Source organism: Limanda limanda, chromosome 12 (genome assembly GCF_963576545.1).
Source record: "Limanda limanda chromosome 12, fLimLim1.1, whole genome shotgun sequence".
In the NCBI taxonomy this organism is placed as follows: domain Eukaryota; kingdom Metazoa; phylum Chordata; class Actinopteri; order Pleuronectiformes; family Pleuronectidae; genus Limanda; species Limanda limanda.
The window spans coordinates 3,478,862-3,504,095 of NC_083647.1; the positions used below are offsets into that span (position 1 = coordinate 3,478,862).

Sequence of the window (25,234 nt, forward strand, 5' to 3'; positions counted from 1 at the left end):
CTGCTGCTGTCACATGAGAAAAATCTGGAGATGGACATGTTTGCAAATATGCGATGAGTTTGCATTATATTGATTGACCTTGATAATGCATTTTTATCATGGGTTATAAACTTGTTTGTTGATTTTTAAATAGACCATGGCACTGTAATCATGGCAGATAGTTTGGATGGTATGTATAATGCATACAAATTATAGATCCATAGATATTTGTAATTATATTTTAATATTTCAAGTTGCCTTTAACAGATGGGCACTGTCTCTATCAGAAAATTAATAATGATAAGAACACAAAATAGCCTCATAAAGCATATACCTCTTGATTAACAAGAAACTATTCACTCAGACAGTTCAAGATGCATATTCATAGAAATGAAATCAGAAATATATTATTATTTTCCACAGGTGCCAATTTATTGCTTCGAAGTTACATTCGAAAAATTCATGGCCAAAAAGATATATGAATACAAGAAGTAAAAAAAAAGTGGGGAATACAATATTCATTTTGAAACAGAAGCAAACTATTGTGTCATCCAGATTAAAATATTTACAAGCACACCTCTGCTGAGATCCCAGTTCTGTTGCTGGGAACTAACAAAGCAACATAGGTAAGAGATCGTTTTAATGGTTGTTGTGTTGTTGTGTCTTTTCTTCCTCTTCACATTCCTCAGATGAAGAGACGAAAGAGGAGAACAGGCAAGAGATGAAAAAGGGAAAGAATCACAATTTCATCAGTATTTCTTCATGTCCCTTCGGTCGATCAGAGGCACCAAATGTGCAAAATTGCCTCGCGAGAACGAGTTCTGTAATGTTTTTTGGAAGTGCGTGTGTTTCAATTTCTGTTTGGCTTCATTTATCAATACCCACCCCTTCTCTCTCTCTCTCTTGCTCTCTCCCTCATTTCCTCCAGGTCACACATGCATACACACTGTACATGAGAGTCGCCTAAAAGCTATTTAGTGGTTAATGGGTTTATATCCCCAGACGTGTGTGGTTGTTCTTTATGGCCGTCAGCTGATGTGTTCTTGCAGCTGTGTATCATCACACAGAGCTCTGCTTCGCGTCTTACAGCCACGTGAGGCTGATGTAAAGGGATTCAGCAGTGCAGGGTTCAGGCACGACGGAGAAACAACATATTATCATATTCAATTCTGACATAACTTGGGCTTTTACATTTTGGCTCCGCTGGCTATCAGTCAGTGGAAATGCAGTAATCTGATATCTCTAACCATTCTATCCTTCTTATCTGTCTTCCTCTGCTATGTTTCCCACTCCTCTGACCTTGGCATGATAATATTAGGGCTGAAGAGCTTGAGCTGGATGCAGTGCGCAGTACACACACAAATACACCCACAACTGCACACATGAATGAAGGTGAGAACATACATTGCAGTGGGATTTTTGAAGCTGGAAAAAAGATTACTTATCTCTGTTAATAAATACACAAGAGCGTGGCTCCAGCTTTCATAATTTTTTTTTTCATACACAACACACAGGGAGTCGGATAGTCTATCTTCAAAATAAAATATGCTGTCTGATCCTATTCCCGAAAAACAATCAGACACATCAGATCCAAAATGTTCTTAGTGTGGTAGAGACGAAGAGCGGCAGCCTCATATTTACCAGACAAATATTTCATCAATTGAGAAAATAAGCATATTTCCCAGTATGCCAAATTATTCCTTTATAACATTACAATGGTACATCTAGTTTTGTTTGCAACTGTGCCATTACGACTCCGCCCATATAAAACACTCACTCATAGACTTCCTCTTATCTAGTGTTGATACTCAGTCTGAATCAGGGGATAGTGCAGGGGTGGGCAAACATTTTGACTCGCGGGCCACAATGGGTTCTAAAATTTGACAGAGGGGCCGGGCCAGGAACAGATGGATGGAGTGTTTTTGTGAACTAATATAAATGACATGGAAAAATCATTACATGAAAGGATTTGGCCTTTACCAAGTAGCAAAGCACTTATTTGCAAGGCCATTTAACAAAAACTCGCCTACAGAGAAAGGCTTGCTAACCTTTGCTATTTCGAATGCCCCCCAAAAAACATGCCTTGGTAGATGACTCTTTAATCGCAGTTTGTATGTGAAAAAAAATGTTGCTGAGTCTGTAAATTAGTCGCCAACCTCTGAGCTGCAGCCACCCGTTCTTGTGTTGACTGCTTGCTAGCGTAGTTAGCATGCTTCGTAGAAAAGTGGCGGCTGATGTTGTACTCCATGAAAACTGCGACTTTCTCGGCATATCAGGCATACAGCCTTTGATTGGACTTCAGTGAAAAAGTATTTTGTTGTCGACTCCGTGTTAAACACTCTGCACTCATTGTCCACTTTTCGTTTCCTTGATCCTCTCATTTTACAGAAGGGCTCACAGGGCAAGGGGAAAAAGTGAAGGGAGATCATGTGCCCTTTCGAGCCCTATACACCACACTCCCAGGCAAATTTTTATCCAAAGCGACTTACAATAAGTGCATTCAACCGTGAGGGTTCAAACCCAGAACAACAAGAATCAAGAAAGTACAATTTCTTAAAAAACAAAGCAAAACTACAAAGTGCTGTGAGTACGTGCCTTTTAGGTGCTACTAAATTGTTAGTTTAAAAAAAAAAAAAGTAATATATATATATTTTTTTTCATTTATTTTTTATTTTTTATTATTTGGACAAGTTCGGCGGTCCGGATTAAAAAGCTACTTTGCCCATGTCTGGGCTTACCTCTCATCAAGGATGGATCCTCCACAGAGCATCAGAGCACATTCCACCAGAGGAATTACCTCCACATGGGGGAATGACAGCGGGTGATATCTGCACTGCAGCTTCCTGGTCTTCCCCCTGTTCTTTCATCCGCTTTTACCTGCGGGATGTTTCCCATTCCTCCATGACTCTGTACTGAGTGTTTTGTCAGAGTGATGGTTTATTGGATGTCTCTGTATGATGCTCTCCCTCCCATCTGTAGATATCCAAACGTCTTACAGCAGTAGAATTTTCCTGACCATTCCATCATGGAATATTCTTCATATGCCTTACGACGCCTGGAATGGTTGATGGTTATAAAGCAGATGTGTTTATGCTTGTGGTATTGTACAGACCCAGTGAGGCATTGACTACATCGAGCTTCACCTTTAACCCACTAGCGATAGACTTAAAGGGCGAAGCCTATACGATATAGAACGTTAGTTACGTATTGTAACTCTAGATTCTATGAGTATAGGCGCAGCCCTTTAAGTCTTGGGCCTCACTGGTTTCCCTCTATGGCTGAAGAAAAGCTATTATTAGGGAAACTTTAGTCTCACTCCAATTTATACACGGTGAGACCGGGGTGGGGCCCACAGTTGGTGGGCGTGGACTAAAGTTTTCAGTGCTGCTAGTTTCTTAGTTTTGCCTCTTAGCATTAGATGGACAAATTCTGGCTGCTACGGGTCCACTCAGGGTCTCTGAGATTGTTTTGCACAGCCATTAGTAAGCCTCCTGATAACTGCACCTCTATTGTTAGAGATGAGCTGACATGTTCACAGACAGACAGACAGACGGACGGACGGACATCTCTCATTATCACAGTGTCTCTCTCCTCATCGAGACTCAGACATGGAGGACATGATTGTGATCTGTGGATTGCGTATCAGATCGTAATAGTGGATCCAGTATGGCGGATTCTGTATCGTGCTGGCTGATCATGATAATAATGGTGGATGCTTTATCGTGATAATATATATATATATATATATATCAGATAATGGTGGTGGACCAGGATCGAGGTGGCAGCTGGTGATGGATCCTAATGGCAGCAGTGGACAATGACTGTGGACTATGGTGGCATCCAATCTTGATGGTGGATCATGATCTGGCTGCTGACCATAGACTATGATTGCAGCAGGACTGCTTGATAAATAGTATTTCTCCTCAGATACTTGATCATTACTGACAATAATCCATCAATTAATTGACCTTCAGTTATGCTTCAAAATGTTAACCCTTATCAATGCTGCTGAAACCTTTATCCTGATGATGTTCTCCTTTACACTTGACATCTATTGCACTTCTGTCCGTCCTGGGCAAGGGATCCCTCACATGTGGCTCTCTCTGAGGTTTCTACGTATTTTTACCCTGTTAAAAGGGTTTTTAGTAGTTTTTCCTTACTCTTGTTGAGGATTAAGGGCATAGGATGTCACTCCATGTTAATGCCCTATGAGACAAATTGTGATTTGTGAATATGGGCTGTACAAATAAGTGTGATTGCTTGATTGACAGCTAGCGGTCCAGAGTTACTTTTCCTTTCAGTGTCATGGTCTGTAAACACGAAGACTCTGAGATGAGGTCAGTGTCTTTTTTTTAGTACTTTAATAATTCACAAAACTCTTCTGAGAAGAAACAACACATCATGTCAATATTGTTGATTACATCAGTCAAGTCAAGGTAAATGTGTAAAACATATCTTTGGTGTGTTTTGGAAACCTCTTGTTCATGGTCCCCCACTCTTCTTTTTCTCAAAACACATCGCTGTGTTCTCCCCTGAGCACGTCTCTGGCTCTAATGGGATGAGGAAAGAGGCGTTGTGGAATCCAGCACAGATTAGAGTCATCGCACATTCATTAGTCAAAAAGCCGTATCTCCCTTACGTCAGCCGGCGACAGATGTGGCTGGTTACCCCAACGCAATGATATCCTGTTTTTCCTGAAGATGTTGAGGTCAGGTTCAAGCACTGAAAACGTTATTGAGGTTATGGAGGCAAAATAATGATGACTTAATGGAGGTGAACAAACACTCGGGTCCTGGCAGAGCTGTGTCCTTATATAATTTAGTAGAAAAACACTGGTCCGGATACAAGGTCTCGGGGTTTACACGTCAAGGAATCCAATCTCAACACTGTCTCAGACATATACACAATGTCAGTGACATCTAGTGGATATGTTTGGTTACTGCATATCAAATAACATGTGATGTGTGACCGTCGCTCCATTAATGGCTCATGTCACTTTTTTGTCAGTGTCCCCAATTTCACTAGTTGCCTGTTTGATACGAGTGGATGAATGTTTCCTTCTTTAACCCTCGTGTTGTCCCAGGGTCTGGTTGAGCATGTGTGTGTGTGTGCACAATAGATACAGGCAGCCGAGCAGGCCAGCGGGTCAAGGAGACCCCGGCTGACAAGCGACAGGCCCTACGTCAGCCGGTCTCCGATTTTTGCGCGCAGCGCGCAGCAATACAAATTATTTAAAAAAAATAAACGAGTAAAACGTGCGCCACCGCATTTTATTCGTCTCTTTCGTCTTCTTGTTATTATTATTTTTATCATGTCCGAGCACACAACACTGGCAGCCGGGAAAGCCCCGCGTTGCGTGCCCTCGGGTCAAGGAGACCCCGGCTGACAAGCGACAGGCCCTACGTTAGACTGTCCCCCATCTCTGCGCGCGGCGCACAGCTATACAAATTATTTTTAAAAAATAAACGAGTAAAACGTGCGCCACCACTTCTTCTTCTTCTTCTTCTTCTTCTTCTTCTTCTTCTTCTTCTTCTTCTTCTTCTTCTTCTTCTTCTTCGCATCACCGAGCAGGAACAGGCTCGAGTACACAACGCTGGCAGCCTGGGGCGGGCCCGACGTCGCGACTCTCAGGGTCAGGGAGACCCGGAACGACAAGAGACAGGCCCTACGTTACACTGTCTCGCGTCTTCGCTTGTGTCGTGCAGCTATAAAAAATAATACAAATTAGTTTCTTTTTTTTTATTATTACTGCCTAAGAGTCTTTTTCTTCTTCTTCGCATCACCGAGCAGGAACAGGCTCGAGTACACAACTCGTCGCGACTCTCGGGGTCAGGGAGACCCCGAACGACAAGAGACAGGCCCTACGTTACACCGTGTCCGACGTCGCGAGCCTCAGGGTCAGTGAGACCCCGATTCTCCTTCTTGTTCTTGTTCTTGTTCTTGTTCTTGTTCTTGTTCTTGTTCTTGTTATCTTCTTCTTCTTCTTCTTCTTGGCATCACCGAGCGAGAACAGGCTCGGGTATACAACGCGGGCGGCCGGGCGGGCCCGACGTCGCGAGCCTCAGGGTCAGGGAGACCCCCGATCGGAGAGACGGCCCTCAACGCCGAGCGTCTTCGGGTCGCCGAGACCCAGAACGGAGAACTTCCCCAAGGCGGGTATCGGAAGGGCCCCACGTCACACCGTTGGGCGTCCTGGAGTATGTCGTGCAGAGAATTTTTGTTAAAAAATAAGTCAAACGCGTGCCATCGCACGGTCATTTTTTTTCTTTTTTTTAAATTATTATTACTGAGTGAGAACAGGTTTCAGAACACAACGCGCGGGGAGCCGTGGTCGGCACGAAGACACGTCGGGGTCTAAGAGCCTTACTAACAGTGGATAAGGGTACAAGTCGGGGACACCGTCCCAACCCCCGTCGCGTAGCCGTGCCGTTCTCCCTGACGAGGTCAAGCGATGTCTCGTCAAGAGCGTTTCACCAGAGAACAGGTTCTCCAACAGCTCTGGTCGACGTCCTCCGAACGGAAAGAGGACGAAGACGAAGACGAAGACAAAGACAAAGACGAAGACGAAGACGAGGACGAGGATGAGGAAGACTGCGTCGACGACGAAGACTACGACCCGGTGCGTGACGCCGCTGCTGCTGAAGATTCCATCGTCGTGCACATCGTCGGAAGGAGAACAAGGAGAAGAAGAACAACAACAAAAACAAGAAGAACAACAACAAGAAGAACAACAACAAGAAGAAGAAGAAGAAGAAGAAGAAGATGTAGACCGCTGCCGCGCCAACGCCGCCGCCAACGGACACGTGGAAAGAGAGACCTTTCTGTCCAAAAACGGAGAAATAACATGGTCCTCGACGCCGTACGCCCGAGAGGGGCGATCCGCCTCCACCTCCTCCTCCTCTCCTTCCTCCTCATCCTCCTCCTCCTCCTCTGCTACGCCCATCGGGATCCCTTCCCCGGGCCCCACGACGCACGCGACATCCGGCGGCGTCACCGACGCGGCTTCGACGTTCGGCCTGTTCGTCACGCCGACGGTAGAGAACATCGTCCTGAAGATGACTAATCTGGAGGGTCGTCGGAAATAAGGCGACGTCTGGAAAGGGATGGACGCGACCGACCTGCGCGCCTACGTGGGGCTGCTGATCTTGGCAGGCCTCTACAACCCGGGGCCCGAAGTGACCGTGGACGAGCAACTGGTTGCGTTCAGAGGTTATTATTTTTTTTTAAGTTATTCTTTTCTTTGTTGTCGGGTTATGTTACGTGGCCGTGGCTGGCCAGCGACTGGCTAGTCCTCGTCGGTTGTCCGCTGGCGACTCCGAGCCTTCTTCTTCTTCTTCTTCTTCTTCTTCTTCTTCTTCTTCTTCTTCTTCTTCTTCTTCTTCTTCTTCTTCTTCTTCTTCTTCGTTGGTGGAGGTGTAGTTGTGAAGACAGAGGAGATGAAGGAAAGCGCGTTCAAACTTATTCAGGTTTCTGTATGTTTATTGTATGTTCATTGTTGTGTAGTGTTTGTGTACGTTTAGTGTAGTTTTTCTGTGTGTTTGCCGTGTCTGTTGCGGGGATGGCGTCCGCAGGGACGCCGCCGATGTCCCTGAGACATGGCGTCAGGCTGGTGCCTCAGCTCAGCTCCACGGTGGAGCAGGTGCTGTTGGCCGTGGGGGAGCAGGTGGGACATGAGAACATCTCTTACGCTTCCAGGATGAACAAAGCGCTGGTGATCTTTTTTAAAGATCCAGACTCGGTCACTTAGCTCATTGAAAGCAGTTTAACTTTAGAGGAGGAGTTTATTCAAGTGTCCGCGCTAGCGGTAGCTTCCACCCGAATCACCGTGTCCGGCGTCCCCCCGGATCACCGTGTCCGGCGTCCCCCCGTTCATCCCCAATGAAGCTCTGGAGCGAGAGCTGAGGAGGTTCGGGAAGTTCGCGAGTGGGTTCCGCGCGGTGGGTCTGGGGTGCAGAGACACAAAGCTGAAGCACGTCCAGTCTCTGAGGAGACAAGCCTTTATGTTTCTGGATAACGAGTCGCAGACACTAGACGTGTCTTTCCGGGTTCGCTACAAGGAACAGTTCTATATGGTGTATGCGAGCTCAGGGAGCATGAAGTGTTTTCAGTGTGGAGAAGTGGGACACAAGAAAGTGACGTGTCCGAACGGAAGACGGGCGGGGGGGGCCGCTGGAGCGGAAGGAGGGGAGGGCAGCGCCGGGGTGACTCGGCCTGCGTGGGGCTGGCCGGCCGGTGCTGCTGCGTCCTCTGCGGCTGCTGGTTCTGCTGCAGCGAGTCCGGGTGCTGCGGCTCCCGGTGCGGCGGATGCGGTTCCGGTGGCTGCGGCTCCCGGTGCCGCGGATGCGGTTCTGGTGGCTGCGGTTCCGGTGGCTGCGGCTCCCGGTGCGGCGGAGGCAGTTCCGGTGGCCAACTCAGGCCAACTTTACAGTGTGGCCATCGAACCTCTCCTGTGTCGGCTCAGGACTCGGCTGAAAGGCCTGCGTCTGCCTGAGCTGGCTCACAGCCCCCCGATAGTAGTATCAGCTTATGCGGACGATGTGAACATCTTTGTCAAGGATCAGCAAGACATCCAAGAATTAGAGGGCAGTCTGTCATTGTATGCGAAGGCTTCATCAGCAAAAGTGAACTGGGGAAAGAGTGAGGCCTGTGTGATTGGTCAGTGGGACGCAGGGAGAGTACCCCGTCTCCCTGGGAACCTGACATGGGGAATAAAAGGGTTAAAAGTCCTCGGTTTGCATATCGGCAGTGAAGTGATAGAGAGGCAGAACTGGGAGGGAGTGCTGGGGAAGGTGCAGGTCAAGTTGTCTAAATGGAAATGGTTGCTTCCCCAGTTGTCCTACAGGGGAAGAAGTCTGATAGTCAATAACCTGGTTGCAGCATCCCTGTGGCACAGACTCTATGTGCTTACTCCTCCACCGGGACTCATGGAGCAACTACAGAGGCTCCTGGTGAATTTCTTTTGGTCGGGTCACCACTGGGTGTGGGCGTCCGTGCTGTACCTCCCTGTGGCAGAGGGGGGCCATGGACTTACAGACATCATCTCAAGGACTGCTGCCTTCAGACTGCTGGCAGCCCAGAGGCTCCTGTACGGCCCCAGCTGTTCCTGTTGAACTCTCCTCAGCACAAACTAACTGGACTCACGCAGTTTTACACCTCTGTGATAGATGCCTGGAGGACACTCAACTTCACGAGACCTCCTGACCCCGCGCCTGGGATGTGGCTCTTTGAGGAGCCACTGTTTGATAATGGTTTCCTGGTCACTTCAGTCCTGACATCCACACCCACTTCAACAACGGTAAAAAACAAGTTCAGGGAGGCAGGAATAGTGAAGCTGGGCCACCTGACCCGGACGTCACTTGAGAGGCTGGCAGAGGTGACGGGAATTCGATCCACCAGAGGTCTGCAGAGCCTCGTGGACGAGGTGTGGCAGGCACTGCCCCAGGCTCTGCGGACCTTCGCCCAGAACAAAAGTCAGGCGGACCAGTGGACCAAAACACAGGAATACGGGTTCCCCATCCTGAAGGTGAGTCCTGCAGTGGGGGAGTAGACAGAAGAGAGCGGCCGACTGCTAACCCTCAGGACTCCAGCACTGGGGACCTTCAACACCTCTGGAGGGAAACAACTGTACCACAGCTGCGTGAAGGTCCTGAACTGTCGCTCTATTGCAGGAGTCAGGGAGTCCAGATGGATTGAGGTTTTTGGCTCAGACTATTCCCCTAGTGGCAGCTGGCGGGTCCTGTATAAACCTCCGGTGGAGAGACGGATGGCAGACATCCAGTGGAGAATTATACATGGAGCTCTAGCTACAAACAGATACAGAGCTCACCTGGACCCAAGCACTGAGGGGGGTTGTCCATTCTGTTCACTGCCTGAGACCCTGGAGCACCTAGTGGTGTCCTGTCCCAGGTTAGCTGACATGTTTAAACAGATGCAGGAGTGGGTGGGGGGGTTAGGAGAGGTTTTCTCGTTGCCACTTTTTGTGTTTGGACCCAAGTACACAGCAAGAAAAAAACATACTATGGTTTTAATGAATTTTCTTTTTTCTAATGCAAAGATGGCAACCTGGATTAGTAGAAAAAATAAAATGGCTGGGGGAGGCTGGACAGATCCACTGCGATGTTTGAGGGGGTTTGTGGCAGCTCGGCTGAGCATTGAAAATGCGTATTTTACACTTACTAGCAATTTGGAGGGTTCCAGGGCTGTGTGGGGGGTGGGACAGGTCCTGTGCTCACTGGGGGAGAACCAGTCTCTGGTTTTAACATTTTAGGGTTGGTGTATGATGTGTGCGTGTATATAATGTTTTTATCCCTTGTCTTTTCCAAAAAATGTTTGAGTAATTAAGAGCTATTTGACAATGTCTCTTAAATAAAGTTATTTAAAAGTCAAAAAAGTCTTCATCTCAGGGACTGCTGCCTTCAGACTGCAGGCAGCCCAGAGGCTCCTGTACGGCCCCACACTGTGCTGGTCGGCTGTGGCACGCCTGCTGCTCTGGAGAGCCGGGGGCCTTGGTTATGACAAACAGCTGTTCCTGTTGAACTCTCCTCAGTACAAACTAACTGAACGACAAGAGACGGGCCCTACGTAACAAATACATATGCAAGGGCTGTTCGCTTTTCTATTGCCCTTCGTGCGCGTGCTTGTCTTTCCTTTCCTACCCCTCATTCATGAGTTAAAAACTATGAGATCAACAACAACACTGTTGTTGTGGTTTTGCTATGAGCTTGAATGGGGGTGAGTGAAGGGGTGTGTGTTTTTTTCTATCATTGTTAGCATTGAAAGTACTTTGTGTTATAGTGTTTGTATTAAAAGTAAGCCATAAATAAAGTAATATTTGAACGGTAAAAAGTACATGTTTACATGCTACAATTTACAAAATACCTTCACATACTTCACACGTGTGTACATTGTGGATACACAGAGTGTTGTTGACACCAAAGTCTTCATTTGTAATATGAATGTGTTATTGGCCATACAAATCAGAGAAGACTTGATCTATTGATCAATAGGTAACACATTGACAGGTTAACAGAGATGTCTCACACACGGGTCAAATCGTGCAAACGTTTGCCATGATTTAATGATTATTTTACACAAATCATGATTACAATAATAAACGGAAACATGTATCCCAGTGTTACTATGATGAGCAAAATTTGGTATTTACTAAGAAGAGAAATTGCAAATTCCAGTAAGGCTTAAACATTTTCGGGAAAAGAAATGATGGAACCTGTTGACTTTTTGCATTAAATGAGAGAAATGTGCCACAATATTAAATTAATCATTGCTTGAAGTGTATATTTTATCAAATTGAAAATTCAACATGGATATGAACTGTAGCGCTAATGGCATGATCTTCAGCGGGAAACGTCAGGGCTCTGATAGGAAGTCTGGCTCAACTTCACCAGGAGCCCCGGCCATCAGCGGTGTGTTTGCTGCCTGCACAATTTCTTGACTTTATTACAAAGGAATCATCAGCAGGTGCTTGTTTTCACTCGGTCTCTCTGAACAAACATGTGGAGCAGCGGGGAAACGGGTTTTGGTGGGGCTGTGGTGCTTTTGAACTCATTTAAGGAGAGAAACTAGTGGGAAAAGCCGCGGAGCAGCGCTGCTCACCGCGGTGAACGGGTCGTGTTTGGAGGCTCCACCGACGAAATGCAGAGAGCATCAGAGCTCGTCATGACTTCAATATGAAGACAAATAAGTCCGCTACCTGCTGCCTCACTGTCAGCCTCCAGCACCGCTCACCCACTGACTTTTAAGTCGTTTATCAGTGAAGAGAAAACACAAGTGTCTCGGCGTTCCCACTGCACACAGGAGCAGCGGCTCGACTGAGTCTTCACGGTTCTCATGATGTGTTCAAGTACCGCCTCCCGACCAGGACTCCTCAACAGTCCTGTAACTCACACCGATAGTTCTTCGTTGATCTAAACGCAACGAGAAAGATGTCAGAAGCCGCTCCAGCTCCGGCTCCAGCCGCCGCCAAGGTTAAAGCGGTCAAGAAGAAGGTCGTGAAACCGAAGGCCGCCGGCCCCGGCGTCAGTGAGCTCATCGTGAAAGCCGTGTCCGCGTCCAAGGAGCGCAGTGGCGCGTCAGTGTCCGCCCTCAAGAAGGCTCTGGCTGCCGGAGGCTACGATGTGGAGAAGAACAACTCCCGCGTCAACACCACCATCAAGAAGCTGGTGGTCAGCGGGACCCTGGTCCAGACCAGGGGAACCGGGGCCACGGGCTCGTTCAAGATGAGCAAGAAGGTGGACAGCAAGGTCCAGAAGGCGGTGAAGAAGGCCGCTCCCAAAGCGAAGAAGCCCGCCGCCAAGAAACCTGCAGTGGCTAAAAAGCCCAAGGCAGCCAAGAAGCCAGCAGCCGCTAAAAAGTCCCCGAAGAAGGTGACGAAACCAGCAGCGGCCAAGAAGGTGGCGAAGAGCCCGAAGAAGGTGGCGAAGAGCCCCAAGAAAGTGGCAAAGAGCCCCAAGAAGATGGGGAAAAAGGCGCCTGCTGCAAAGAAATCCCCCGCGAAGAGGGTCGCCAAGCCCAAAGCGAAGAAGACAGCAGCCAAGAAGAAGTGAGCTGTCCTCACTGCGATACATGTCCATCCTGGTAAAAGGCTCTTTTAAGAGCCACACAAGTCTATCCACAAAGAGCTGAGTCCTCATCATTCACCACCACTGTTAAGAAATATGTAGAGACAGAGTTCTTAGGTATAGGGAGTCAAGTTGGTTAGACAAATATGAAATGTCTTTCTGACAATGTTAAGATGTAGGAGTTAGTTCATATAAAAACGTCAAATAGTATAAAGCATAGTCTAGACTCTGTGTGAAGGAGTAGCCGACTCCTACTGACACACACACACACACACACACACATACATCATGTAACATGATGTTCAGCGGTATCCGATTTACTTCATATACCACACTTCCTAAAGATTGTGCCCCTGTTGTTATATTTATCGTAGTTTTCTCGTGTCTTTCTTTGCTGAATATATAAGTGACAGCTGCTTAGAAATCACATCATATAACCACACTGTACTGTAGTAGCATCAGGCAGCCAGCAGATGGAGCTGCTCTCCAAATTATAGGAGTTGGAACAACGTCCCATACCAGACGAACTCTCGTCCGTGTCCTGTCAGAAGCTTTCTTTTCCAGTAGCTCAGCTTCTCCTGTTTTATTGCAGCTACGTGTTGACTCATCAAAATGAGCTCTGTAGCTGCATCACCTTGATCAGTGGCTGTCATTAAACTAAAGTCTTGATGAACTCTCACCAGACACTGCAACACCAACAGACGGAAAGTCACAAGGTTAAGTTTACTCAAAGGGAGTAGAAGTGTTTTTGTCCAGGTGATGTTTTTCTCAGATTTATTTTTAAAACACCGAGTACATTTTTCAGAGTATAATTCAGAAAAACCAAGCTCTTTTAATCCTGTTTCAGGACCATGGACAGAGCTGTTGGTTTTGTTTAGGAGCTGCACTTCAACAGTTTGATGCTCTTGATGGATGTTGTTTAGCAGAGTGCAGCGGCTTTACGCCTCAAGTCCGTGCAGAGGTGAAATGTGAGATAATTGTATCTAGATAACTAAAACAAAATTAGCGCTGTGACCACAAATTAAGTAAGTGTTGTCGACATAACTCATTTCATATTTCACTCAAGCTCATGGAGAGCAAAGCGGATTTTACAGATTAAGCAAAGGTACAAGAGTGATTGTTTATGACTACATTACTCTGTAAATAAGTTTGTAGGATGTGTAATGAATAGATATATTTAGTTCACATCCTAGATTTACTCCATGACAAATGTAAAGAGGTTGAAAGCTGAATTAAATACGTTGTACCCACAGTCGTTTCTATTTCATTAGGATGATATGTGTTGTTTTTGCATTTATGCTGTACATCCTGGCAGGTGCCTTTCATGAGTGATTGTGTCCTCACTATAGGACACGTACAGCTGACACAGAAAAAAAACACCCACGAATACGTGCTAACCGCTGATATCCCTACAATGACTTTAGCTTGTTTATTTTTCAAGTTGATGAGTGACATGAGGAGTTTTGCTCTTTGGAGGTGAGTGAGTGGCTCTTAAAAGAGCCTTTGTGTCGATGGTGTCAAGCGGCTTTGCTTTACTTGGACTTGGTGGCCTTCTCGGTCTTCTTGGGCAACAGCACAGCCTGGATGTTGGGCAGCACGCCGCCCTGAGCGATGGTCACTCCGCCCAGGAGTTTGTTGAGCTCCTCGTCGTTGCGGACGGCCAGCTGCAGGTGGCGGGGGATGATACGGCTCTTCTTGTTGTCGCGGGCGGCGTTTCCAGCCAGCTCCAGGATCTCAGCGGTCAGGTACTCCAGCACTGCCGCCAGGTAGACGGGGGCGCCGGCACCAACGCGATGTGCGTAGTTGCCTTTACGCAGCAGCCTGTGAACACGACCGACGGGGAACTGGAGCCCAGCGCGGGAAGAGCGGGTCTTTGCCTTGGCTCTGGCCTTTCCGCCGGTTTTGCCTCTGCCTGACATGATGGATGTAGATTGGTTCCTTGAAACACGTCAAGAGAAAGTACGGTGAAAAGCTCGAACAATCAGTTTTATATCCGCGGATCGAGCGGGACGGTTCATGCCAGACCAACCAGAGTATCAGCCTCCCGCAGAGCAGTGGAGGACGGCCGGCACTTTCCTCCAATAGGCAGCAGGACTCGGGCGGTGGGTTGCTCCTTTGGGCGACGCTGAGCTCCAGGAGGAGCCTCTCACCATGTCACGGCTGCCTCCGTAGTTTAAAAGCAGAGTGTCTCTCCACCGCTTCACTCTTTCTCCCGATCGCAGAGACAAGAAACAAAATGGCAAGAACCAAGCAGACCGCTCGTAAATCCACCGGAGGCAAAGCCCCCAGGAAGCAGCTGGCCACTAAGGCTGCACGTAAGAGCGCCCCGGCCACCGGCGGCGTGAAGAAGCCTCACCGTTACAGGCCCGGTACCGTGGCTCTGAGAGAGATCCGTCGCTACCAGAAATCCACGGAGCTGCTGATCCGCAAGCTGCCCTTCCAGCGCCTGGTGAGAGAAATCGCTCAGGATTTCAAGACCGACCTGCGCTTCCAGAGCTCCGCTGTCATGGCTCTGCAGGAGGCCAGCGAGGCTTACCTGGTCGGCCTGTTCGAGGACACCAACCTGTGCGCCATCCACGCCAAGAGGGTTACCATCATGCCCAAGGACATCCAGCTGGCCCGCCGCATCCGCGGAGAGAGAGCATAAACTGCTGCTGCTCCACTGACGATAACAACGGCTCTTTTAAGAGCCACTTCACTGCCCTCAAGACAAAAGTCCTCCGTTGCCCTGCTTGTTAAAGACAGTTAATACATATAACTAACTCAAGAATTGACTGCAGATCCTAAAGTACATATTAATACCATTGGAGTAATAAATAAATTAAGTTATTACAATTACAGTCATTCATTTATAATCCAGTAATTACAGTACATTACAATCCATATTTTTAGACATTTAACTTTAATCCGATTTACAAAATAATTGAACAAATGACCGTTGTCATTATATGTCATTATACTATATATAAAAGAGTTTGCAGTTAAATATTTGTTGCATTAGTAGCTCTGCATAGAATACAAGCAACAAAGACTAATCTAAGACACGGCCAGCAACATGATTTCCACGGCAACCACATCAAAGTCTTTTCAAAACAAAACAAGCACCTGCTGATGATCCCTTTGTAATAAAGTCACGTTTTTGTGCAGGCAGCCAACACACCGCTGATGGCCGAGGCTCCTGGGAAAGTTGAGCCCGACTTCCTATCAGAGCCATGAACGTTTCATGCTGAGGATGCTGGAGAGTCGTTCTATAATTAGGACCTAATTTAATATCCATGTTGAAGTAGTCAATTTTACTAGATGTACACTTTAAGCAATGATCAAATTAATATTGTGGCACATTTCTCTCATGTAATACAAAAAGTCAACAGGTTGTATCATTTATTTTGCAGCATATGTCTTTGCTTTACTGGAATTTTAAATGTCTCTGCTGTCTGATTTAGTAAACACCTACATTGACTCTTCACATTAACACTAGGATACATGTATATTATTTTAATCATTATTTGTTTAAAATAATCATTAAAACATGACAAATGTTTTTGAAAAAACTATTTGTCTCGTGAGTGAGAGATCTCAGTCAACCTGTCCATATGTTACCTATTGATCAAGTCTTCTCAGACTGTTATAGCCAATAACACATTCATATTACAATTGAAGGCTTTAGTGTCAACAAACACACTGTGAGTCCAGAATGTACACACATGTGCAGTATGTGAAAGTGTTTGTGTAGATTGCCGTGGGTAAGTGGTAGCATGTAAACATGTTATTTGAACCATTCAAATATACTTTATTTATGTAGTGCTTTATAAACAGGCACTATAACACAAAGTACCTCCCATGCTTGACATAAAAAAGCACCCCCCTCCCCTTCACTCACACCCATCCAAAATCTTAGCATAACAATGTTATAATGTTATATATATATTTTAACAATGTAATAACAGTGTTGCTGTTAATCTCACAGTTTTCAACTCATGAATCAAAGGTAGGAAAGCAAAGGCAAAGTGGAGAGATGGTCACTGTGCTCAGGAGTTTGATGAGCTCCTCGTCGTTGTAGACTGACAGCTACAGGTGGCGGGGGGGCGAAAATATCATGTCAAGGATGCCACCACACAACCAGGACTTCTTTTTCTAAGGTCCATTTCTGTAAATTAAACCCTATAGTACAAAAGAATCCAGCAGAATGACAGGTTGAAATCAGCAACAGTTTCCAGCATACTTGAGGTGATTTTAAAACTGGTCAGTATCCAAAGATGCCTAATGAAAGATGAACATAGACACACTGGCCCCCCCGGACTAATAATAAATGGGCATGTTCATAACACTATCAAAAACGATTCCCGTCTAGCATCAAGTGCGTACACTGCTTGAGCTGCACTAACACTTTTGTACAGCTACAACATGATTTTTAGGGCTGATAAAACAAATCTTTGCTTGTTTTTTTTATATAAAAGACCACGTTTAAAGAGTCACTGTCTATTGACTATTAGATTGTTATGTCTTAGTTGTACTTTCACCTTCTTATAGTCCTTGGGGTCAACTTTTTGTGGCAATGTTTAACGTCAATAGAAAACTAGTTAACTTTCACATTTCACACTTTTCAATGGGGACAGCCAGTAAAAATTGTTAACACTTGCTTTTGGTGGGTGGTTGTGTTTTACGTGCAAGTGTAGTCCTCTGACTTTGAGGAGCAAGGATCTCATAGGCTTCTTTGCAATACGATTATGACCACCAGGGGGGGAACAGCTCCTCGTGAATAACAGCAATCACTGATTTGAGACAGAGGAAAAGTCCTGCAGTAAATTCTGCTATTGGATTTAAAAAATAATTGTTTTCATGAGTAGAAGTTTAGAGAAGTTTGCGGGATGTTTAGAATGTATTCACATGATTTTCCTCTTCAATTTAATTAACCACAGCTACATTACTAGTTAAAAGTGGCTGTTGAAATATTGCTGGACATGTGAGAGTCAGGACAGTTTGTCTTCATAGAGAAAGTGTGTGGCTCTTAAAAGAGCCGTTGGTTTGATGTCTCCGCAGAGGCATTTACTTGGAGCTGGTGTACTTGGTCACGGCCTTGGTGCCCTCAGACACGGCGTGTTTAGCCAGCTCCCCGGGCAGCAGCAGGCGGACGGCGGTCTGAATCTCCCTGGAGGTGATGGTGGAGCGCTTGTTGTAATGAGCCAGACGAGAGGCCTCACCGGCGATGCGCTCGAAGATGTCGCTCACGAAGGAGTTCATGATGCCCATGGCCTTGGAGGAGATCCCGGTGTCGGGGTGGACCTGCTTCAGCACTTTGTACACGTAGATGGCGTAGCTCTCCTTCCTGGACTTTCTCCTCTTCTTTCCACCCTTTCCGGGGGCCTTGGCCACCGCTTTCTTGGAGCCCTTCTTGGGCGCAGGCTTCACTATGTCAGGCATCGTCACGATATTGTTCGTTCAAATGAATACAGACGCTGGTGGCCAGGATGTATTTGAACACATCACATGTAAATCAGTATGTGCCGTTCCCTCTCTGTCATTGGCTGAATGTGCAGCACGTGGGAGTGTCTCCGTGTTCATGAGTCCACTATTCTGCTGCTGACAGAGGTTGAACTGTAGAGCTCAACGGTAACTTTTGGAAGGTTAAGAAAAAATGCAAGATGTCTGAAACGTATTATTATTTATGGTGGTATCACATTAGTATCATTTAAAACAATCTGAACCAAAGCAACCTGATAAATACACAGCTCTAAATGAGAAGGGAACAGCTCCTCCAAGATAGAACATCCAAACGTGCAGGAGCAAGAAGGTTTGTTGTGTGCCGTGGAAGAGCATCAACCCATCAGCAGGAACGGTATCGGCTCCTTTGTGCCTGGAACATAAACAGGTGTAGCTGGCCAATAGGGAGCCGCCCTCCCAAAGAAAAGAAGGGAAAAAGATGATCGTGATAAATTTGGCACCTTTTTATTATAATCGTCATTATTGTTATACCTGTATTAAATTAGACAAATCCTATAGACACTTGGTCCTGCCTGCTGCCTTTGAATATTACAGTCCAATTAGCTGCTGCGTCAAGACCTGTTTAATAGAGTACAGGGAGATTTTATCCGGTTGAAATTCGCCCACATCACTTGGATAGACTTTCATATTAAGACGTTGTCTTTCAAAGCAGAGACAGCACACACACAAACACACACACACACACACACACACACACACACACACACACACACACACACACACACACACACACACACACACACACACACACACACATACTCACACACACACACACACACACACACACACATGTTCCAAGTGTGCTGTTTTGATAAGTAATGTTTGCTAGAAATTCTTGTACTGCCTGTATGCTGATTTTTGCCAATTTATAGCAGTTTGTGTTGTCTCTGAGACAAAGTTGTTATGTCTTTGGGCTTTGTGGTGATTTATCAGAGACGGCCAGGGCTTACCTGGCTGCTTTTCATCGAGGCTTACTCTGTTTTGCAAGGGGAACAAAAGGGCTGGAGACCAGAACATTGATAAAGTAATTCAATGTCATTTCACACAAGTGTTTGCTCCACTCATTTCACACAAGTGTTTGCTTCACTTCAACAAGTCCTTTACCAAAAGGGGATGATGTGATACTGAAGGCCTTTGGATTGTGTGAATATGCATGGGAGGCACCGTGAGCCAAGCAACTGTGTCTGAGAAACAAAAGCCTGTCTCCAATGCCTCCAACTCATACTTACCTGGCAGGGGAGATACCATGATCATGAAGGTGGTTCACCCAGGGCGAGGCTCAGCCATTGCACTTCGGCTGTGCTGACCCGTGCGAATTCCCCAAATGTGGGAATCTCGACTGCATAATTTGTGGTAGTGGGGGACTGCGTCCGCGCTCTCCCCTGATCATCATGTTCAATTGCAATAAGAGCCTGACACTGGGCCTATTTTTTAGGTTTGGTTGTAGTGCATGTTTTTTCCAACACAATGCACTCACTAATGCCACTGATTGTGGTAGAAGTATAATTTAACAGCAAATAGACGGGGTCACTCCTGTTCCAAGTGGGCTGTTTTGATAAGTAATGTTTGCTAGAAATTCTTGTACTGCCTGTATGCTGACTTTTGCCAATTTATAGCAGTTTGTGTTGTCTCTGAGACAAAGTTGTTATGTCTTTGGGCTTTGTGGTGATTTATCAGAGACGGCCAGGGCTTACCTGGCTGCTTTTCATCGAGGCTTACTCTGTTTTGCAAGGGGAACAAAAGGGCTGGAGACCAGAACATTGATAAAGTAATTCAATGTCATTTCACACAAGTGTTTGCTCCACTCATTTCACACAAGTGTTTGCTTCACTTCAACACGTCCTCTACTTTACTACTTTAGATGGTTACACAATCAATCAAGTGCTGTGTTTTATCTTAGTGTGTATTGCAACAGGGTCTCCATTACCAGTGAGTGAGTCGATAGGTCAGTCAGGTTCCAGAGGGCTGCAGTGTAAGGCCGTTGCTAAACTCCCGCAGAACAAGGACATGTAGAGGACACTTGTGTGTTCTTCATAGCAACAAAAGTAGTTGCTCAGTGCTAAATTTAGATATGCGCTAAATGGCTTTGTGTCTTTGTGAATATATTAACATATGCGTGTGTGTGTGTGAGCTTCTGTGTATTCATGTTAATGTCAGGGGGTGACTCATTTTTCACCTACATGTGTTTCTGCACAGACTTGAAGCGTAAAGCGGCTGCGCTCTGCTCCTCAACATCCATTCAGATCAAAAATCTGGGGAGGGTGCAGCACCTTAAACAGACAGCTCTGACCATGGTCCTCAAGCAAGATTTGTAATTCTACTCTGAAACTTAACTAAGTGTTTCTAATCATAAAGCCGGGGAGGGAGGGAGGGAGGGGGGGGTGCCTTATTGTAGTGACAGCCCCTGATCAAGTTGATGCAGCTACAGAGCTCATTTTCAAAACTCAGAACAGAGAAGAAGATGCAATAACTGGAGAAGCTGAGCTACTGGAAAACAAAGCTTCTGACAAGACATGTAGGAGAGTTCAACTGGTAGTGGACGTTGTTCCGGTTCACGTAATTTGGACAGCAGCGCCATCTGCTGGCTGCCTCATGTCACTACAGTAGATGTACATGTGTATGATGCGAGGCTGCAATTGTCATTTATCTAAGCAGCTCACCCGCAACTTCAGTATTTCTTATGCCAATGTGTATATATGTTTATGTATATATAACTGTCATTAAACTATATATTTGTATAAATATTAACAGTATAAATATAAACTGTCTTTAGGTGTCACTTATATATTTAGCAATTAAAGACCAGAGGAAACTACGATTACTAAACAAAATAATTAATGTGAATTGTGAACCCATTTCAACTAAGGAATATGGTATATGAAGTCCATAAGAAATAGCTGCAGATCATGTCAACATCGTTAAAAATTGTACACTTTAATTTGGTGTTTTGATATGAAATAACTTCTAAATATTGACAATTAAGGGAAATACTCCAAGAACGACTGATTGGTGTTGAGCAGAGGATGTGAGCTCTCATTGACTCGGTGTGTGGCTCTTAAAAGAGCCGTTGTGTTGTTGAGCTGTTGGAAAGTGTGTTTATCCGCCGAAGCCGTACAGAGTGCGGCCCTGTCTCTTCAGAGCATACACCACGTCCATGGCGGTCACGGTCTTCCTCTTGGCGTGCTCGGTGTAGGTGACAGCATCGCGGATCACGTTCTCCAGGAAAACCTTCAACACGCCGCGGGTCTCCTCGTAGATCAGACCGGAGATACGCTTCACTCCGCCACGGCGAGCCAGGCGGCGGATGGCGGGCTTGGTGATTCCCTGGATGTTATCACGGAGAACTTTGCGGTGACGCTTTGCGCCTCCTTTACCGAGTCCCTTTCCTCCCTTTCCGCGTCCAGACATCTTCTTCAGTTAGATGAGATCTAGTCAATAGAGTGCTCCGAGGGAACCACAGCTAGTCATAGCTTGACTGAGGACCTGATAGAAGACCGAGGCGGCCCTCTTCCTCCTCTGTGGATCCTCATGGCCGCTGAGAATTAAATGTATTGTGCGCTAGCGCCTCCACAGGTTTGGATGTAGGACCGTAGATATTAAAGTCTGACACTTTACCAGTTTTGTGTAATAGTAGGACTGTGTCACGTTTCCATCAAGTGGGAGGAGTGCCTGTGAAAAACGCTGGGTTAAAAATAAGAGTAACATTAGGACTGACTAGGGAAGTACTTAGACAATGTATGAATGTTGAGCAACCTTGAGTGAAAAACCGTGGTCACACAAAGAGTCAGCTCACGATTTATCCCTTAGCCCTCCTGTTAAGTACTTAAATAGCCTTTTATCTAAAACACAACCCCCAACCAAAAGTGAATGTAATATTCAAAAGTGTCAGTGCAGTGTAAGCACTTGATGCTTGTCTGAAACTGTTTTGATAGTGTTATGAACATGCCCTTTTATTAGCAGTCCAAGGTGACAGGGTGACTTTCTTCTTCTTTCATTTGGCATCATTGGATACTGACCAGTTAAAAAGCACCTTGTGTATGCTTGAAAGTGTTGTTGATAAGAAACTGACATTCGGCTGGATTCTGTTTTACTGCATTCATCTGGTTTCATTTGCAGATATGGACCTTGGATAAAATGGTCATGGTTTTGCGGTGGCATCCTTAACATGGTATTTTCATCCCACCTGTAGCTGTCCGTCCACAATGACGAGGAGCTCAACAAACTTCTGGGCAGAGTGACCGTCTCTGCACTTTGTCTTTCCTTTCCTACCCCTGATTCATGAGTTAAAAACTATGAGATCAACAACAACACTGTTGTTGTGGTTTTGCTATGAGCTTGAATGGGGGTGAGTGAAGGGGTGTGCGTTTTTTTCTATCATTGTTAGCATTGAAAGTACTTTGTGTTATAGTGTTTGTATTAAAAGTAAGCCATAAATAAAGTAATTTTTGAATGGTAAAAAGTACATGTTTACATGCTACAATTTCCACAAATACCTTCACATACTCCACACGTGTGTACATTCTGGATACTCAGAGTGTTGTTGACACCAAAGTCTTCATTTGTAATATGAATGTGTTATTGGCCATACAAATCAGAGAAGACTTGATCTATTGATCACTAGGTTACATATTGACAGGTTGTCAGAGATGTCTCACACACGGGTCAAATCGTTTTTTAAGAAACGTTTGCCATGATTTAATGATTATTTTACACAAATCATGAACGGAAACATGTATCCCAGTGTTACTATGATGAGCAAAATTTGGTATTTACTAAGAAGAGAAATTGCAAATTCCAGTAAGGCTTAAACATTTTCGGGAAAAGAAATGATGGAACCTGTTGACTTTTTGCATTAAATGAGAGAAATGTGCCACAATATTAAATTAATCATTGCTTGAAGTGTATATTTTATCAAATTGAAAATTCAACATGGATATGAACTGTAGCGCTAATGGCATGATCTTCAGCGTGAAACGTCAGGGCTCTGATAGGAAGTCTGGCTCAACTTCACCAGGAGCCCCGGCCATCAGCGGTGTGTTTGCTGCCTGCACAATTTCTTGACTTTATTACAAAGGAATCATCAGCAGGTGCTTGTTTTCACTCGGTCTCTCTGAACAAACATGTGGAGCAGCGGGGAAACGGGTTTTGGTGGGGCTGTGGTGCTTTTGAACTCATTTAAGGAGAGAAACTAGTGGGGAAAGCCGCGGAGCAGCGCTGCTCACCGCGGTGAACGGGTCGTGTTTGGAGGCTCCACCGACGAAATGCAGAGAGCATCAGAGCTCGTCATGACTTCAATATGAAGACAAATAAGTCCGCTACCTGCTGCCTCACTGTCAGCCTCCAGCACCGCTCACCCACTGACTTTTAAGTCGTTTATCAGTGAAGAGAAAACACAAGTGTCTCGGCGTTCCCACTGCACACAGGAGCAGCGGCTCGACTGAGTCTTCACGGTTCTCATGATGTGTTCAAGTACCGCCTCCCGACCAGGACTCCTCAACAGTCCTGTAACTCACACCGATAGTTCTTCGTTGATCTAAACGCAAAGAGAAAGATGTCAGAAGCCGCTCCAGCTCCGGCTCCAGCCGCCGCCAAGGTTAAAGCGGTCAAGAAGAAGGTCGTGAAACCGAAGGCCGCCGGCCCCGGCGTCAGTGAGCTCATCGTGAAAGCCGTGTCCGCGTCCAAGGAGCGCAGTGGCGCGTCAGTGTCCGCCCTCAAGAAGGCTCTGGCTGCCGGAGGCTACGATGTGGAGAAGAACAACTCCCGCGTCAACACCACCATCAAGAAGCTGGTGGTCAGCGGGACCCTGGTCCAGACCAGGGGAACCGGGGCCACGGGCTCGTTCAAGATGAGCAAGAAGGTGGACACCAAGGTCCAGAAGGCGGTGAAGAAGGCCGCTCCCAAAGCGAAGAAGCCCGCCGCCAAGAAACCTGCAGTGGCTAAAAAGCCCAAGGCAGCCAAGAAGCCAGCAGCCGCTAAAAAGTCCCCGAAGAAGGTGACGAAACCAGCAGCGGCCAAGAAGGTGGCGAAGAGCCCGAAGAAGGTGGCGAAGAGCCCCAAGAAAGTGGCAAAGAGCCCCAAGAAGATGGGGAAAAAGGCGCCTGCTGCAAAGAAATCCCCCGCGAAGAGGGTCGCCAAGCCCAAAGCGAAGAAGACAGCAGCCAAGAAGAAGTGAGCTGTCCTCACTGCGATACATGTCCATCCTGGTAAAAGGCTCTTTTAAGAGCCACACAAGTCTATCCACAAAGAGCTGAGTCCTCATCATTCACCACCACTGTTAAGAAATATGTAGAGACAGAGTTCTTAGGTATAGGGAGTCAAGTTGGTTAGACAAATATGAAATGTCTTTCTGACAATGTTAAGATGTAGGAGTTAGTTCATATAAAAACGTCAAATAGTATAAAGCATAGTCTAGACTCTGTGTGAAGGAGTAGCCGACTCCTACTGACACACACACACACACACACACACACATACATCATGTAACATGATGTTCAGCGGTATCCGATTTACTTCATATACCACACTTCCTAAAGATTGTGCCCCTGTTGTTATATTTATCGTAGTTTTCTCGTGTCTTTCTTTGCTCAATATATAAGTGACAGCTGCTTAGAAATCACATCATATAACCACACTGTACTGTAGTAGCATCAGGCAGCCAGCAGATGGAGCTGCTCTCCAAATTATAGGAGTTGGAACAACGTCCCATACCAGACGAACTCTCGTCCGTGTCCTGTCAGAAGCTTTCTTTTCCAGTAGCTCAGCTTCTCCTGTTTTATTGCAGCTACGTGTTGACTCATCAAAATGAGCTCTGTAGCTGCATCACCTTGATCAGTGGCTGTCATTAAACTAAAGTCTTGATGAACTCTCACCAGACACTGCAACACCAACAGACGGAAAGTCACAAGGTTAAGTTTACTCAAAGGGAGTAGAAGTGTTTTTGTCCAGGTGATGTTTTTCTCAGATTTATTTTTAAAACACCGAGTACATTTTTCAGAGTATAATTCAGAAAAACCAAGCTCTTTTAATCCTGTTTCAGGACCATGGACAGAGCTGTTGGTTTTGTTTAGGAGCTGCACTTCAACAGTTTGATGCTCTTGATGGATGTTGTTTAGCAGAGTGCAGCGGCTTTACGCCTCAAGTCCGTGCAGAGGTGAAATGTGAGATAATTGTATCTA

At 46.0% G+C, this 25,234-nt stretch overlaps 6 protein-coding genes and 1 non-coding gene across 7 annotated transcripts in view; 4 read left to right on the top strand and 3 right to left on the bottom strand.

Annotated features, from left to right (window-relative positions):
• The window catches only part of LOC133015150 (histone H2A-like), a 543,969-nt gene that overhangs the window by 272,792 nt on the left and 245,943 nt on the right, over window positions 1-25,234 (top strand). The window lies entirely within an intron of this gene.
• Window positions 11,922-12,766, top strand: LOC133015152 (histone H1-like). The gene has a single exon (XM_061082292.1). It carries the CDS (start codon window positions 11,922-11,924, stop codon window positions 12,540-12,542), a length of 621 nt encoding a protein of 206 aa, XP_060938275.1. The 3' UTR covers window positions 12,543-12,766.
• LOC133015643 (histone H2A-like) lies at window positions 14,090-14,476 on the bottom strand. Its single transcript, XM_061082890.1, has 2 exons — window positions 14,396-14,476; window positions 14,090-14,290 (listed from the first exon to the last, which is right to left on the bottom strand). Exons 1-2 carry the CDS (start codon window positions 14,474-14,476, stop codon window positions 14,090-14,092), a joined length of 282 nt encoding a protein of 93 aa, XP_060938873.1.
• LOC133015155 (histone H2B-like) lies at window positions 17,604-17,978 on the bottom strand. The gene has a single exon (XM_061082295.1). It carries the CDS (start codon window positions 17,976-17,978, stop codon window positions 17,604-17,606), a length of 375 nt encoding a protein of 124 aa, XP_060938278.1.
• Window positions 19,281-19,444, top strand: LOC133017278 (U1 spliceosomal RNA). The gene has a single exon (XR_009682607.1). It is a non-coding gene; the product is annotated as a U1 spliceosomal RNA (small nuclear RNA).
• On the bottom strand, window positions 21,096-21,531 carry LOC133015157 (histone H4). Its single transcript, XM_061082296.1, has one exon. The coding sequence runs from the start codon at window positions 21,465-21,467 to the stop codon at window positions 21,156-21,158; it is 312 nt and encodes a 103-aa protein (XP_060938279.1). The 5' UTR covers window positions 21,468-21,531; the 3' UTR covers window positions 21,096-21,155.
• LOC133015151 (histone H1-like) lies at window positions 23,592-25,156 on the top strand. The gene has a single exon (XM_061082291.1). It carries the CDS (start codon window positions 23,611-23,613, stop codon window positions 24,229-24,231), a length of 621 nt encoding a protein of 206 aa, XP_060938274.1. The 5' UTR covers window positions 23,592-23,610; the 3' UTR covers window positions 24,232-25,156.